Below are 15610 nucleotides of genomic sequence, written 5' to 3' on the forward strand. Positions count from 1 at the left end.
AGAAAGAGTCAAAAATGTTTGCTGGAGAAATAGCTCCAACTTCACCAGTATCAATTTCTGGCTTCCTAATTTCCCCAACTGTAATTCCATGGATCACTATGTGTGAAGTGCAGAGACACCAGCCACTCTGCCTGCAACATCAAGGTCAAACTGGCAACCAGCATCAAGGAGATCTTTGCTGACTTCCTCAGGGACGCAATAAGGATTACATGCACCAGATTCAAAGTGCTGTCTTGAGACTGAAGTGGAAGCTGAGGGTGGCTTCTTTGAGTAAACTGTTATCTCCCAGTAATAATCTAATTGATATTTCTTTTTCAATACTTCAATCTTTGGACGGGATATTATGTATTCTTTTCCTTTTATGCAAACTGTCAAATTTAGTCCAAACACCCTGTATGTATGTTACACGCACAAATTTGTCCAATAATTGCATCTTAACAATGTCATTATAGTCATGAATATTTGTGTTATGCAAAAACCATTATTATTATTATTATTTTATAACAATAATACCTCTTATCATTATTTTAAATATCTATTGTTATTGCACAATAAATATAATAACTTCCAGTGAAAATAAGAATATAATTATTGTTATAAAATAATCATAAAGCTAAAATGTACACAACAGTTTATGTGTCTTTTTAATGACTAACAGACACCTACAACAATTGAATTGATATACACATCTATATATATGAATGTGTGTGTTTTTGCATGTGTGTATGTGCATGTGTGTGTGGTATATATATATATATAAAGTTAATCCAAACAAGAAAGCACAAAAAACACAACAACACGAGGACGTGGAACAAATATAGTATTATTGGACGCTCAGGAAAGAAGGAAAGTTTAACGTTTTGAGCGGAGCTCTTCGTTGGAAACATAGGAGAAGGAAAGATCCAGAGAAGGGAAGACAGTGGAAAATAATTGCCAACGGTACACAAGCGGTCACATTTTGAAAGACCGGAAGGAAATATATATATACAGGGTTGGCCAAAAGTCAGCCGACAGTATATCAAAATTCCATAAAAACTTAATATTCAGTTTTATTTATTCATTCCAATTATGAATGCTGTGAGTTTTCAACATTCGTCTATTTATTAGCAAAGTCTCATTAAACATAAATAAATCTTGGAATTAAATGGTTTTGATTTACTGTTAGGCGACTTTTGACCAACCCTGTATATGTATGTATGTGTGTGTGTGTGTGTGTGTGTGTGTGTATGTGCATAGGGTATGAAAGATATTGTTGTCAAGAAGAACAAAAGGTGGCAGGTAACACTAAGTAACAGCCATATATCCTTGTCTATGAATGGATAGACCATGGTTAAGCTCCAGGTTCGATAATGATTCAAGTGAGGAGTCCAATGTGGGTCATGTATTAGCATGCATATATATAACTTGACAAAATGAGATAAAAAATCCAAGGCTGTAAACGAAAAAGTCTTACAGCTGTTTCCGGAATATTTTATATATCCCTTCATCAGAGACAGTGCGAGAAAATGTTTGAGTATTAATTATTATAGAGAATATATGAAATACAGAAAATAATTAATACTCAAACATTTTCTCACACGATCTCTGATGAAGGGATATATAAAATATCCCAGAAACAGTTGTAAGACTTTTTCTTTATAAATGTTATGAAAACTATTTACAGCCTTGGATTTTTTATTTCATTCTGTCAATTTATATATGGTGAAGCACGACCTTCGAACTTTAGGTCTCACTGAGGAGATGACTAGAGACCGAGACCTATGGAAGTATGCTGTGCATAAGAAGATCCGGCAGGACTAGTGAGACCATTACCCATGGCCTCTACCTGGGATGTAGCCAGTCGACTTATGCATACCTTTCCTTCTTGGGACACAAAACTCCACTTGTGAAGACCCGTTGAGGCAAGTGGAAATCAAAATCAAATGAAATCAAATGAAATCAGAAATAAGAACCAAAATCGGAGTCGATCAACATCAATGGAAATAGCAGCTGCGATACCAGTGCCGGTGACACGTAAGCGTACCATCCGATCTTGGCCGTGGCCAGCGCTGCCCCGACTGGCCTCCGTGCTGGTGGCACGTAAAAAGCACCATCCAATCGTGGCCGTTGCCAGCCTCGCCTGGCCACCGTGCTGGTGGCATGTAAAAAGCACCATCTATCCGTGGCCGTTTGCCAGCCCTGTCTGGCACCTGTGCGGGTGGCACGTAAAAAGCACCCACTACACTCACGGAGTGGTTGGCGTTAGGAAGGGCATCCAGCCGTAGAAACACTGCCAGATCAGACTGGGCCTGGTGCAGCCTTCTGGCTTCCCAGACCCCAGTTGAACCGTCCAACCCATGCTAGCATGGAAAGCGAACGCTAAATGATGATGATGATGATGATATAGGATTTTATCAAGTAGCTATCATGTAAAAACCAATTAAGGTATAAATTAATACAAAGTATATAATTTAATAAATACAATTATAAAATTATAATAAGGGCAATTATGAGGGCACATTATGAGGCAATTATGTCACATGCTGGAAGAAGATGCCAAATGGCTCTAAACTACTTTATCTATCACATAGATATGTGCCGAAAGTAAGGGAATGAACAAAACAAATTTTTTGACTTTTCTTGCAGAACTGAATTCCATTCATGGCACAGTCTTGCCTTCTGAGTGTCAAGTGAAGCATGAAGTGTGCTGAAGACCCTTGTCTCTAAAATGGACTAAACATAAAAATCCAAAAGTTTGAGATCGGGGTTTCTTAACAGCCATATATCCTTGTCTATGAATGATGGAATGTTTTTCTGAATCCAGTGATGTCTCTGTTTGGAGCTGTGGGATGGTGCCAGGTCCTGCTGGAGGCTGCAAGGTGCACCTTGAAAGTGTTCATTTGCCCATGGAAGCAGTTCAGTGGCCAGAATGTCACCAATGTATCACTGGGTGTTAATCTTAACACCGAAGGGAACAAGAATGAGAAGAGACCTTCCGGTGGCTGTCACAGCAGCCCAAACCATAACTGACTATAGATTTTGACATTGATTTACGAGTCTACCTTCGACATAGCCAGATACACTCCAAAGTCAGTCATTCTGGTGGTTTATTGTGTTTGATGTCAAATTTCTTTTCATCAGTGAACACCAGGTTGGGCAACGTACCTTTAGCAATCTGATGCAGGATAAGACGACTTTTTTTCTGCCTCATGGCCCTTTAAACTTGCGTGAGCTCATGACAAAGGATCATCTTGTAGGGGTGGGTCCTGAGATCCTCCTTCAGCACTTGATACATCAATGTTCGGCTTATTTTTGCTGTGGCAGCCAGTTTTCTGATGGAACAATGAAGATTTCACTGTATCATTTCTCTGGTACTTTGATAAGCTGAGGGGCCTGCACACTTGTTTTTTTTTTTTTTTTTTGGTCATTTCCAGGTCAATCAGCATTGGAACCACTCTCTTGAAATTTCTAGACAATTTTCCAGACTGTACTTCAGTTAATTCTAAGCTTTTTTGTTATAGTTGTATTACTTTCACTCCTTTGTGGATGGTTATGATTGTATTTCAGTCTACAGCCAGGATTTGATTAATCCTCATCAGTGACCCCTACTCAATTGCTGAGGGCTAAACCTAACTTGCCTTGTCAATTTATAGAAAATACTGTAGGAATCAGTGATGGAGTCAGTCATTAGGTAAGTGCTTGCCTGAAGCTAAGAGCTGTTTTGACTCTTATTTCTAGCAATGCTGATGCTAACTTGTACCCTTAGTCACTTTAGTGACAATTGAATATATACATACATATATAGCAAAGAGGCATGGCTTTAATGCTAGTCTGATGAAGTGCCACTATTACATATTCAATCACACATATAGCATAATTTTTCACACAGAATCAATTACATGGAATTTGGTTGAAAATGGAGTGGGACAAGAACAGTTGCAATGAATATTAAAGTTGTGTTAAGAGATTCTTAATTTTTTCCTCATTATATTTGTTAGAGGCACCTGGGGTTCTTGCACCAGTGGGTTTGTAAAGCTTTTAAGTCCCAGAATGATATAATAAATAGCCAATGTTCTGTCAAGTGCTGCATTAGAAATACACAGAGTTTCTACTGAATCCAGACCCACACTATATATCCATATATCCATTTTGTCCGCCCATTTTACCTAGGAGAATCATGGGAATCTCCATAGGATCTTATCAGAAGCAACCATCCTTACACTTTCTGGCTGGATTCCCAAGTGTGGCCAACTGAGACAATGAATATTATCCTACCATCTTGTTCTTAGTCTACCTCTAGGTTAGCTGGCTCAGCATAAAGATCCTGTCTTGCGAGTCTTTCCTGCAACATTCTAATCATGTCCATAGGCGTAAGAGTGGCTGTGTGGTACGTAGCTTGCTTACCATCCAGATGGTTCCGGGTTCAGTCCCACTGTGTGGCACCTTGGGCAAGTGTCTTCTACTATAGCCCTGTGAGTGGATTTGGTAGACAGAAACTGAAAGAAGCCCATCGTATATATGTAAGTGTGTGTGTATATTTGTGTGTCTGTGTTGGTCCCCCCTCCCAACATCGCTTGACAACCAATGCTGGTGTGTTTACGTCCCCGAAACTTAGCGGTTCGGCAAAAGAGACCGATAGAATAAGTACTAGGCTTACAAAGAATAAGCCCTGGGGTCGATTTGTTCGACTAAAGGCGGTGCTCCAGCATGGCCATAGTCAAATGACTGAAACAAGTAAAAGAGTAAAGAGAGCATTGGAGCTATGTCCTCTCAATCTAGAAAGACTCCTTGACTTCCGAGTTATGTACGCTGTTGAGAAATGGTACACCAGAGATCCTTCAGAGAAACTCCATTTTGGCTGCATGTATTCGTAATTGTATTCTTTTGGTTGTTGCCCAACATTCATGACCACAGGTGAGGATAGGTATGGAAACAGAATTGAAGATATCAAGTTTGGCATTTTTACCAACCTCTTCTCTTCTGAGTATAAAATGTTGGAGCCTGTATGTTACCATGTCAGTACCAGCAATTCTGGCATGCAATTCACCTACCTACTTCCCATCACTCATGAATATGGTGACAAAATTCTTAAACTTCTCCACTTGCCTCAATGATGTTCCGCAGGAGTGGCTGTGTGGTAAGTAGCTTGCTAACCAACCACATGGTTCCGGGTTCAGTCCCACTGCGTGGCATCTTGGGCAAGTGTCTTCTGCTATAGCCCCAGGCCTACCAATGCCTTGTGAGTGGATTTGGTAGACGGAAACTGAAAGAAGCCTGTCGTATATATGTATATATATATGTGTGTGTGTATGTGTTTGTGTGTCTGTGTTTGTCCCCCTAGCATTGCTTGACAACCGATGCTGGTGTGTTTACGTCCCCGTAACTTAGTAGTTCTGCAAAAGAGAGTGATAGAATAAGTACTGGGCTTACAAAAGAATAAGTCCCGGGGTCGATTTGCTCGACTAAAAGGCGGTGCTCCAGCATGGCCGAAGTCAAATGACTGAAACAAGTAAAAGAGTAACATGCACTGGGAAAACTTTCTTCTCAATACTAATTCTCGTCTCTGCTGTACTAGGCAGCAAACAGATTCGATGCATGCAAGAGGTCACCTTCTGATGAGCCAAGTTGCACCATGTCATTTACGCTATATATCTTTTATCTTTTACTTGTTTCAGTTATTAGATTGAGGCTAGTTGAATGAATGGACCAGTACATTTTTTCTTTTCTCTCGGTTTCTTTTGCTGAACTGATGAGTTACGGAGGTGTAGACGAAGCTATAGAAGACATTTGGCCAAGGTGCCACGCAGTGGGATTGAAACTGGAACCATGTAGCTGGGGAAGCAAGCTTCTTACCACACAACTAAGCTTGCGCCAATACACACACACACACACACACCTGCTATACTTTACTTTAAAATATAAATCAATAATTTGTTTTCAATTTAAATTTACTGGGCGAAATTAAAATATTTCTATTTCTATCGTTGCAGAATGTCAGTAATATAACAAGTGGAAGAAATGGTGTGGATTATATCGTGTGAAGTCGACCCCAATGACAATTTAAATTCAGCATTTAAAGAGAGAGGAGCACGTAACTAAATACAAGGCATTTTGTAAGACACTTTATCAATTTGGCCATTAGCCACAGACGTACATACATGTTTGTTTCGGGCGCGCCAAAATTTATGGCGTATGAAAGAAGTAACAGGCTATATAGCATTCATTTTACACTGTTAATAAATAATAATAATAATAATAATAATAATAATAATAATAATAATAATAATAATAATAATTGTGCACAGTGCTCAGGTGCACTACAACTCATCTAAAGTGTATATATAATCAGGTGTAATTTCGGCGGATTTCGGAAAGCATGAGGGCCTTAAAGGATGCAGTGTCATGGCAGTCAACAACTGACGCAGGCAGTTTATTCCATGCTTCAGCAACTTTGAGCGTGAAAAAATGTTTCCGAAAGTCATGGGAGCTGTGTTGTTTTCTGACTTTGTAGGCATGTCCACGTGTGTTAGACACATGGAGATCAAAAAGGTGTTACTACTAGTAATAATGGGTTTATTGTTTGCAAGGCTTTGGTGTACTAAAACTTGTTAGAAAAGCTAAAAAGTAAGGGTAGAATGCAGCAATAAATCAAGTAAAAACAGCGACGGAAGCAAAGAATGCGCACACCACCCATTTTCGGCGTAACCTAAACCCTAAACACCGGGTGTGCGTATTCTTTACCTTCGTCAAAACAGTAATGTATAGTACACAGGAAAACAGAAAAATGAATGATAAATGTGCTATAAACAGGAAAAGTACATAGGCACGTCAAGTCTATCTATCTATCTATCTATCTATCTGTCTGTCTGTCTGTCTGTCTATCTATCTATCTATCTGTCTGTCTGTCTATCTATCTATCTATCTATCTATCTATCTGTCTGTCTGTCTGTCTAATACACACACGAATGGAATAAACATCTCTCAACTCACTTCTCTTATCTATTCAATGTATGTACACACACACACACACACACACACAGACACAGAGCAGAAAAAGAAATTAGGTGTACATTTTCAAAAAGTTTAGAAAATAAGCTCATGAAATTAGGATATAATTCCGACAGGTACGTGGTTGGATTTAGTTGTTCAAACTTTCTTTTTAACATAAAAAAACCCCTGACTCTCACTTTTTCATTCACTCAGTCCTCTTCATTTCTCCACTTAGTATATGAAATAAATAAATCCTTCACTTAAGGTTCCACAACGAAGCTTCGGAGTGATCACCACATCTGTTATATCAAAAACCTTACCGACTTAAAATAAAGAATAGATCTTTAAATATGTTTTTCAACATACCTTTAAAAAATAAAGGATAGGACAATCCTACAGAATAGAGTCGGAAATTTTCTAGTGCGCCAAAGGAAAAAAAAAGGATCTTTTCATTTTGAAGGCCAGATTTTCCTAGTTAACTAAACAACTGGCCTTCAAAATAAAAAGATCCAAAGGAATTTCTGTGGGTCTGTCTGTGTTAAGTTTTGTAGCAAACGAATCGGCACCCCAACCCTATTTTGGGCAGGTGGGAGTTATTTTTGATACATAAATTTTTTAGTCTGCTCTTTCCTAACACTTTTTCTGAAATATGTCACGCATTATTTTGAAAAATCCTTTCAAATGCTTAAAACACATATATATAAAAATAAAAAATGTAAAAAAGAAAATCGTCACTGAATAATTAATGGGTATTTCTTTACTACCCACAAGGGGCTAAACACAGAAGGGACAAACAAGGACAGACAAACGGATTAAGTCGATTATATCGACCTCAGTGCGTAACTGGTACTTATTTAATCGACCCCGAAAGGATGAAAGGCAAAGTCGACCTCGTCGGAATTTGAACTCAGAACGTAGCGACAGACGAAATACTGAATAATTAATGGGGTCGGTGTTAACTCTCTACCCACTTTTTTTTTTTTTTTTCTAATTCGTAATCTCCGATACTTAATCTTTTCGAAGAAATCAATGTTTATGGTGCATGGTACACTTTATTTCTATAGGAATACTTAGGATAGTCATAGTTAGAAGTTAGTTCGGTATATCTACACCATCGACTTTATTTCCTCACAATTTTCACAAAAATGAAGGGTTTTTTTATGACATCTGAAGGAATTCCGATGGTGTAGCTTACGATGTATTGAACTTTAACGTGAGAAACAAAACAGAACTTTGTGAGCGCGCATACATTCATACACACATTAAAACTTAAAATTTTGAAAAAAATAGTTGCGGCAGAACGTGTGTGCGCGCCCACTAATTTGTTTTGTTTTCTTTTTTTCCACATTAAAATAATAGTCATCTATCCGATGTGAAAGGTATTTATAGAAAATTTTATTAGGAAAATATTAATTTTTCTGAAAGTTATGCGCAGAGACAAAGTTGAAGCGGGGGGAAGGGGACACACTTGGGTAAGTACACCTGTATTTAATCATAGGTTTTGCTCAATCACCTTTGACTTGGGGGCTCATCGGTAACAATTAAACATCACCACCACCACCACCACCACCACACTCTATTGCACACCTCTTCACATCAGTCGCCACTTACCTGAAACATTGTTTATGAAAAATAACATCATGAACAGGGCCAGCTCTCTCGTATTGGTAGACAATATTATCACATCGAAAACATATACTCCTCTCCTGGATTATAGGATGGAATATATGGGATAAATTCTGAAATCTTCTCTCCACTTGACCATTTTTATCATCCTCTATCGACATGACTGTCCGTTGGAGAAACACACTAGGAAACTATTCACCACTGACAACAATACATAGGCTATGTTATTGTTATGAATTATTATTAGCAGTAGCAATGTTAGTGGTGGTATTCCTTTGTTGACTCTTGCTCTGGACTTCGCCTGCCTATATCACCCTCTCTCTCTCTCTCTCTCTCTCTTTCTATGCCAGCCTTTCTCTCTCTTTCTTTCTCACTATCCCAGTCAATGTCTTCTTGTTTTCCTTCTCTCTTTCCCTTTTCTCTCTCTTTCTCACTTTCCAGTCAATATCTTCTTGCTTTCTCTCTCCCTCTCTCTCTCTCTGTGGTGTATGTCAAGTAAAGTGCGTGCGTGCGTGCTCACGAAACAAGGAAAGTTTAGACCAGAAACGTGTTCGTGTTTGTGTGTGTGAAAATCTGAAAGTTTAAGTTCAGAAGAGTGTGTGTGTATGTATAGAAGAGTGTAAGAGAGAATGAGAGAAGGCGTGTAGGTGTGTGTGTGTGTGAGCGTGCGTATGTGAGTGTGTGCATATGTATGTTTGTACAATACAAGAACTGTCAAAAAAACCAATACGAAACTTGTTTACTCTCTCTCTCTCTCTCCTCGATTAAAAAAACCTCACTCACACACGTACCTGTACACACTCTGTCACAGATGGTCACACCAATACATAAACAGTAAGTCTCTAATTCTCCTTTACTTTCTCTTTCTCTCTCTCTCTCTCTCTCTCTCTCTCTCTCATACACGCACACACGCAAGTTCTCTCATACATAAACACAAAAGGGCTCTCATACATAACACCATTTACACACGCTATTTCTCATACATAAACACACACACGCGCGCACACATGCTCTCTCACACATGAAAACATTCACACATGCTCGCGCTCCTCTCTCTCTCTCTCTTTCTTTCTCTGTCTCTTTCTTTCTTTCTTTCTTTCTTTCTCTCTCTCTTTTTCTCTTTCTCTCCCTCTCTCTCTCTTATCTAAACACACGCCAGTGTGAGAGCTTGCGTATACATATTACATACTCTCTACCAATACGTTTAACTCTTCAGTAATTTATACTCTACCTGGATTTGACCAGCTATTCCAGCCAGTTTACATGTCCATCTCTATAGATTCAACTTTCGGATCTATTCCGTTTTGACGAAGATTTTTCCAAACCTTTGTTCACCACGTCTTACAGTATTTGGGGGATGAAGATGGGGGCATCTTTTTATGAAGAAATTTTCTGAAGATTTTTTTCACTTCACCCTTCCCTCGCCACCCTCTCCAGACCGATCTTGGCCAATTGTTTTGGCACCTCGTACTTAAAAACCACGAGAAAAGTGAAAAAAATCACAAATTTTCAAAACTTTTCTTTCATAAAAGGATGACCCCACCACCACCACCATTCAGGAGGCTAATGGTGAAAAAATATATTGAAAAATTCCTCGTCAAAACAGAAAATCCAACTAACGTGAGCGTCCTGTTCCGAAACTTCGTCTAACTTTCATCCTCAAAGCGTTCGTCTTCTAATTCCATTTGCATTGTAGGAACAAGGGGTAAAAATGAATGAAAAAAAAAATCAACGTCAGTACTTGACTGATTCTTTATTTTATCGACTCTGGATGGATGAAAGACAAAGTTGACAGCAGCAAGATTTGAACTCAGAACATAAAATTCTATGAAGCTAAATGACGTCAGGTATTTTACCCGATGCACCAACGATTCTTCCATCTATACATATATGCTTACACTTAGGTAGCAATACACACATACATAAACGATATTCCATACATGATGAAAGTCGGCTCATGATCGAGTAACAAGGGATACAATACATACACATGAAAATATGGGGAACCAGTTGATCAATTGATTACAAAACAAATGAGAAATGAAAAATACCGACAGCACATTCACGATCAACCATTATATCTGCATATTTTAAACTTAACTGTCTCAAGCCACAATACTGCAGCATCCCTTCGTGGTCCCCCTAAAATCGCTTCGCAGTCCCCTAGGGGACCATGGACCCCAGTTTGAGAACCACTGTCCTAGAAGGAAGTTCTAATGCAAACTAGGGGTTTTTATCTCCCAGTTGTCAATATACTATTTATCTCATTGCTAGGACCCTGACAAGTGGTACTACACTGGGTCAGAGTAAACCTGGGAACAATGAGTGGTTAAGGAGTGGTTCTACACTCCTCAAAACTCTGAAACTTCTGAACCATGGATCCATTATTGGACGATGTTTAAAGTTGTAGCGGGGATTCAAATCTTGACCGCTAGATACTCAGTTAGGTGATACAAGTAAGCCAGCACAGTTTCACATGATTGGTCTATAAATCAACCAATCAGCATGAAGCTGTGGTGTGATATGGCTTTCTTGAATGTTCTGAAATTCACCCTCTTGTCCCCAATAAAACCAATCTGGCACTTAACTCGTGGCAGAGGGTTGAGGACAGCCAACTGATTCACATGCCTCACCTCATTCCATGTAGTCAACTCATAGCCCAGACAGCCTACAGATTACTGATGCCATGGATCACCTTGGACTTTTGCACAGACAACTCCCGACACTTGGACACACACGTTGTCACACAGACAGCTTTCTACATTCACTGAGCAGTTTTCCTCTCCTCCCAGTTGGTAATTATTAATTTGTAAATAACCAGCAGCAACTAGCATATCCGGCAAAAAATATTTTGATTAAATGTCTGTGAGTTTGCTTCAGTTTTTATTCATGCAACCACCAACAAGAACCATACATAGTCTACAATAATGATAAATAAGCCATCCACTTTGACAATGGTAACTCAGACATTTGAAGTGTATCATCATTGACTAGAGAACCACAGATCTGTACTATAGTTTCTAATGCAAGCACCAAGGACACACAGGTATCTCCACTAGCGGGACTCGCTACCCTGGACTGATGACGGGCAAGACCCAGAAACATGCATGTCTTCAGGTTGCTAGTCCTAGCTGGCAGGGGTGCTTGCCTCCCCTTTGCAAATATAAGGACACTGGAAACGTGTCAAAGCCGACAGGAAGCGTCGATGCTTCCTAGGGCTATATAGCGGTGGTGTAATTTCCTTTACGGGACCGTCACATTATGTTGACATTATACAACCACTCTATCGCTCCACCACCGCTCATGTCTCTTTGAGACATTTATAAATTCAATATTTCTAATTACAGTGACCAGTGAATAGATTTCACTGTAAATATATATATTTGCAAAGGCTTGGTAGGTGTCTCCACTAGTGGGACTGCATATATGGGCACAGGACATCATGAAACATGTACAACAACAAAATACGAAGTACGAGTACATGGAATATGAACTATTTTTTCGAACAACGAAAGACACAAACGGAAAACAAGACAAACAACATAAAGAACGACCCTTCATCAGTTGTTGGCTGTTTTTCTACTTTCGTATTTCGAACATTTAACAATATACACTTCCTATAAAACAGTTGCTCTCGCAAGGCAAATTAAATAAAATTTGGAATTTTGCAGAGGGTCAAAATTGGTTACACAAACAGGACAGTGCAAACAAACAAGAAGGGCTGCTAAGCCTAAATGAGGTTGTGGTGGCAAATGCATAAGTCAAGCTTGGACAGGAGACAGTCAAGAACACGTCTTCCTTGTTCCAGTTACAACGGAGAGAAAGAAACACAAGTTAGGAGAAGAAAGAAAATTGGCCGATGGTCACATGGAAGCCATGTGAGCAAGGGAGGAGGAGTGATGGAGAGAAAGTGACAGAGTAATTGGATGGAATAGTGAGAGAAAAGGAGGTAAAAGAATAAGAAAGAGAAAGAGAGAAAAACGAAAGAGTAAAAAGATTGTATAGAGTGCGCATCAGAAATTATTATTGTTATTGTTATTATTATTATTATTATTATTATTATTATTATTATTATTATTATTATTATTATTATTATTATCATCATCATCATCATCATTATGATATATATATATATATACATATATATCTTCTACTTTTTACTTGTTTCAATCATAAGACTGCTGCCACGCTAGGGCATTGCCTTGAAAAATTTTAGTCAAATGAACCCAGTTCTTATTTCTTTTCTTTAAAACCTGGTACTTATTCTATTCTTCTTTTTATCAAACCACTCTGGTACAAGGCTGTAACCACATCAATAGCAGTTGTCAAGCTGGTCTTCCAATTTGGGAATTTTCTTAATTGTTTTTTTTATCATTTCTGTAGTTATCTTTTTGTCTTCTTGGACTTCTATATTTCTTAACCAATCTTAGATTTCATGCATCCACTCCACTTCATCATTATGCTCTATAGGTTGGTCTCAGATCCCTCTCCAGAATGCCTTGCTTTCCTTTGCATCTGGTATCATTGTTACGTGTATTTGCCCATCTAGTTCCTGAAGCAGTTTCTTCTGATTTGCTTCAAACAATCTGTTTTGTCTGAACTATCTTTTTCTATTATATCTTTCCAGTTTTGCTTTGGTTGCTACTACTCTTTGTTTCAATTCTTTCAATATCACATCATAACCTTTTATTATTATTATTATTATTATTATTATTATTATTATTATAATTATTATTATTATTAGTATTAGTATTATTTTATGTTTGACTTTTGCTTTGCCTTTGTATAAGTTGGCTCCAAGTCTAACCCAGAGACCTCAAGAGACAACAAGCTAGAAGTTCATGTTGGTGTTATGCCTAGGATGCCATATATTTGGTTTTATACTTAGTGTTGTTCTAAAGAATGTTTCAGAAACCATAATAAAATTATTTGTTTGTTTTAAATTTTGAGATTACATAGACAGTATTTTGTTGGATATGGGCAGATCCCATGAGCGCTGTCTTTTGAATTTCTGCCAATTTGGGGTTTCCTGGTATCTGAGCTAGGTAGCAATCAGCCCCTTTAGCTATTATTCCTAGATCACCTATGACAACAGGTATTGTTTTAGTCTTCAGGTTCCACATTTTGCTAATTTCTATTTCAAGATCTTTATATTTGCTCAGTTTTTGGTAGGTCTTGACAGATACGTTTATATAGATTGGGACAGTCATATCAATTGAGGAGGCATGATTTTTGTTTGAAGTCTTTCAATATGATGTCTGGCCTATTTGCATCTATCTTTCTGTCAGTTTGAATGGTGAAGTTCCAGAGGAGTGAGATGTGATCATTTTCAAGCACTAAGGGTGGTTTGTGTTCCCACCAGTTTTTATTATGGGTCAAGTCCAGGTTTTTGCAAATTACCCAGTGAATATATTGTGCAGCTCTATCATGCCTGTTGAGATACTCTATAGGTGCAAGAAAACTGCACATGGAGAAACATAATCAATAGTCTCATTTTGTTGTTGACATACACGACATATTGGGGAGCTTCTGTTTAATATGTTGGCCTTGTAGGTAGGCATTGATCTTGGGATGCTATGATAAACCCTTCTGTTTCTGATTTTAAGCCAGAAGCCATTAGCCATTCATGGGTAAGGGCTTTGTCAACATCGGCATTATTCGCTCTCTTTGGGTATTTGCCATTGCGAGGTTTTCTTTGCCATTTATCAGTCAGAATATCTAAGGCAGCAGTTTTAGCATGAGTTTTCATGCACTTAGTTTTTTCTGCACTTGTTTCTAGTACGACTAATTCTGGAATTTGTTGTATTTGGAATTCACTTAGATATTCCTTTGGCTGTTGTGTTACTGAGTATGATGCTTTCTTGTTTTCATGTTTTGAGACAAGTTTTAACATCCAGTTTTTCATGTAGGTATCTAGGCCAGTTGTAGCAATCTTCATTTCTTGGCAGATAAAATCGTTCTATATTTGCCATAGGGTGGTACATTCTATGCATTGTCAGCAGTTTTCAGATTTTTCTGTCAAGATTACATATTTCAGTAATTGACCAGTTAATGATATTGAAAATGTAAGTCATGACTGGTATGGCTAAAGCATTGATTGCTTTGATCCTGTTTCTTGCATTTAGCTCTGTTTTCAGTATTGCTCTCACCCTGCGATAACATTCTCTTCTGATCCTTTCCCTCGTCAATACATCCCCTTCAATTATTCCCAGGTATTTGTAGCTCTCCACTGGTTCTAACTCTTTTATGACATTCTGCTGGTCAAGGTTAACATTAGCTGTTTCTGTCAATTTTCCTTTGATAAAGGTAGCTTTTGCACATTTATTGAGGCCAAATTGCATCCTGATGTCATCATTTAATTGTTTGTTTGTTTGTTTGTTTGGTTGTTGTTGTTGTTAAGAAAATAGCACATTTCTATTTTTGCCTATTGAAGTTTGCATACAATTTCACTTATTTAGAGGAAAATCAACAACATTGCCGATGTTGTTGGTCTGCCATATGGGTTTGTGCAAGCAATCCTTATTTTTGAATTGAACAAGCAGCATGTCTCTACCAAGTTTGTCCCCTTCTTGCCGACCACTGAGCAGAAAGAATATCATGTTGAAATCTGTCCAAATCTCCATCAGTGTGCTGCTGACAGCCCATCCTTCATGTCAAGGTTCATCCTCAGGGACAAGAGTTGGGTCTATGGTTACAGCCCTGAAACAAAGCAGCAGTCATCACAATTGAAGAGCCCTTCATCTCCTTGACCAAAGAAAGCACAACAGAGCTACAGCTCAATCAAGAGCATGATCATCACCTTTTTCTGACATCTGCCATATCAGATCTGCCACTGATCAGATCTTTATACTATCATACACACACATGTAGAATTGTTTAAGAATCCATGAACCAGCAAAAACAGGCATTCATTATTAATAAAATTAAATATTATAGTCTCATAAGTGCTGGCACCATACAATTTCTTTTTGCTTTCTCTAATGATTGTTGTTTTTTTTCCTCAAATTTCTAGTAT

The 15610-nt window shown here is 38.3% G+C and overlaps 2 protein-coding genes across 2 annotated transcripts in view; one reads left to right on the forward strand and one right to left on the reverse strand.

The window, feature by feature from the left end:
- LOC115215194 (hillarin) overlaps positions 1-9031 on the reverse strand; it is a 126384-nt gene extending 117353 nt beyond the window's left edge. Inside the window, exon 1 of the mRNA XM_029784385.2 lies at positions 8581-9031. Coding sequence (XP_029640245.1) covers positions 8581-8756 — 176 coding nt within the window. The 5' untranslated portion in view covers positions 8757-9031. The remainder of the gene's footprint in view (positions 1-8580) is intronic.
- A 1130-nt stretch (positions 9032-10161) lies between these two features.
- Positions 10162-15344, forward strand: LOC115214874. The gene is made up of 2 exons (XM_029783905.1): positions 10162-10215; positions 15054-15344. The coding sequence occupies exons 1-2, from the start codon at positions 10162-10164 to the stop codon at positions 15342-15344; spliced, it is 345 nt and encodes a 114-aa protein (XP_029639765.1).
- Positions 15345-15610: the final 266 nt, after the last annotated feature.

This window comes from Octopus sinensis, linkage group LG8, assembly GCF_006345805.1.
Source record: "Octopus sinensis linkage group LG8, ASM634580v1, whole genome shotgun sequence".
NCBI lineage: Eukaryota > Metazoa > Mollusca > Cephalopoda > Octopoda > Octopodidae > Octopus > Octopus sinensis.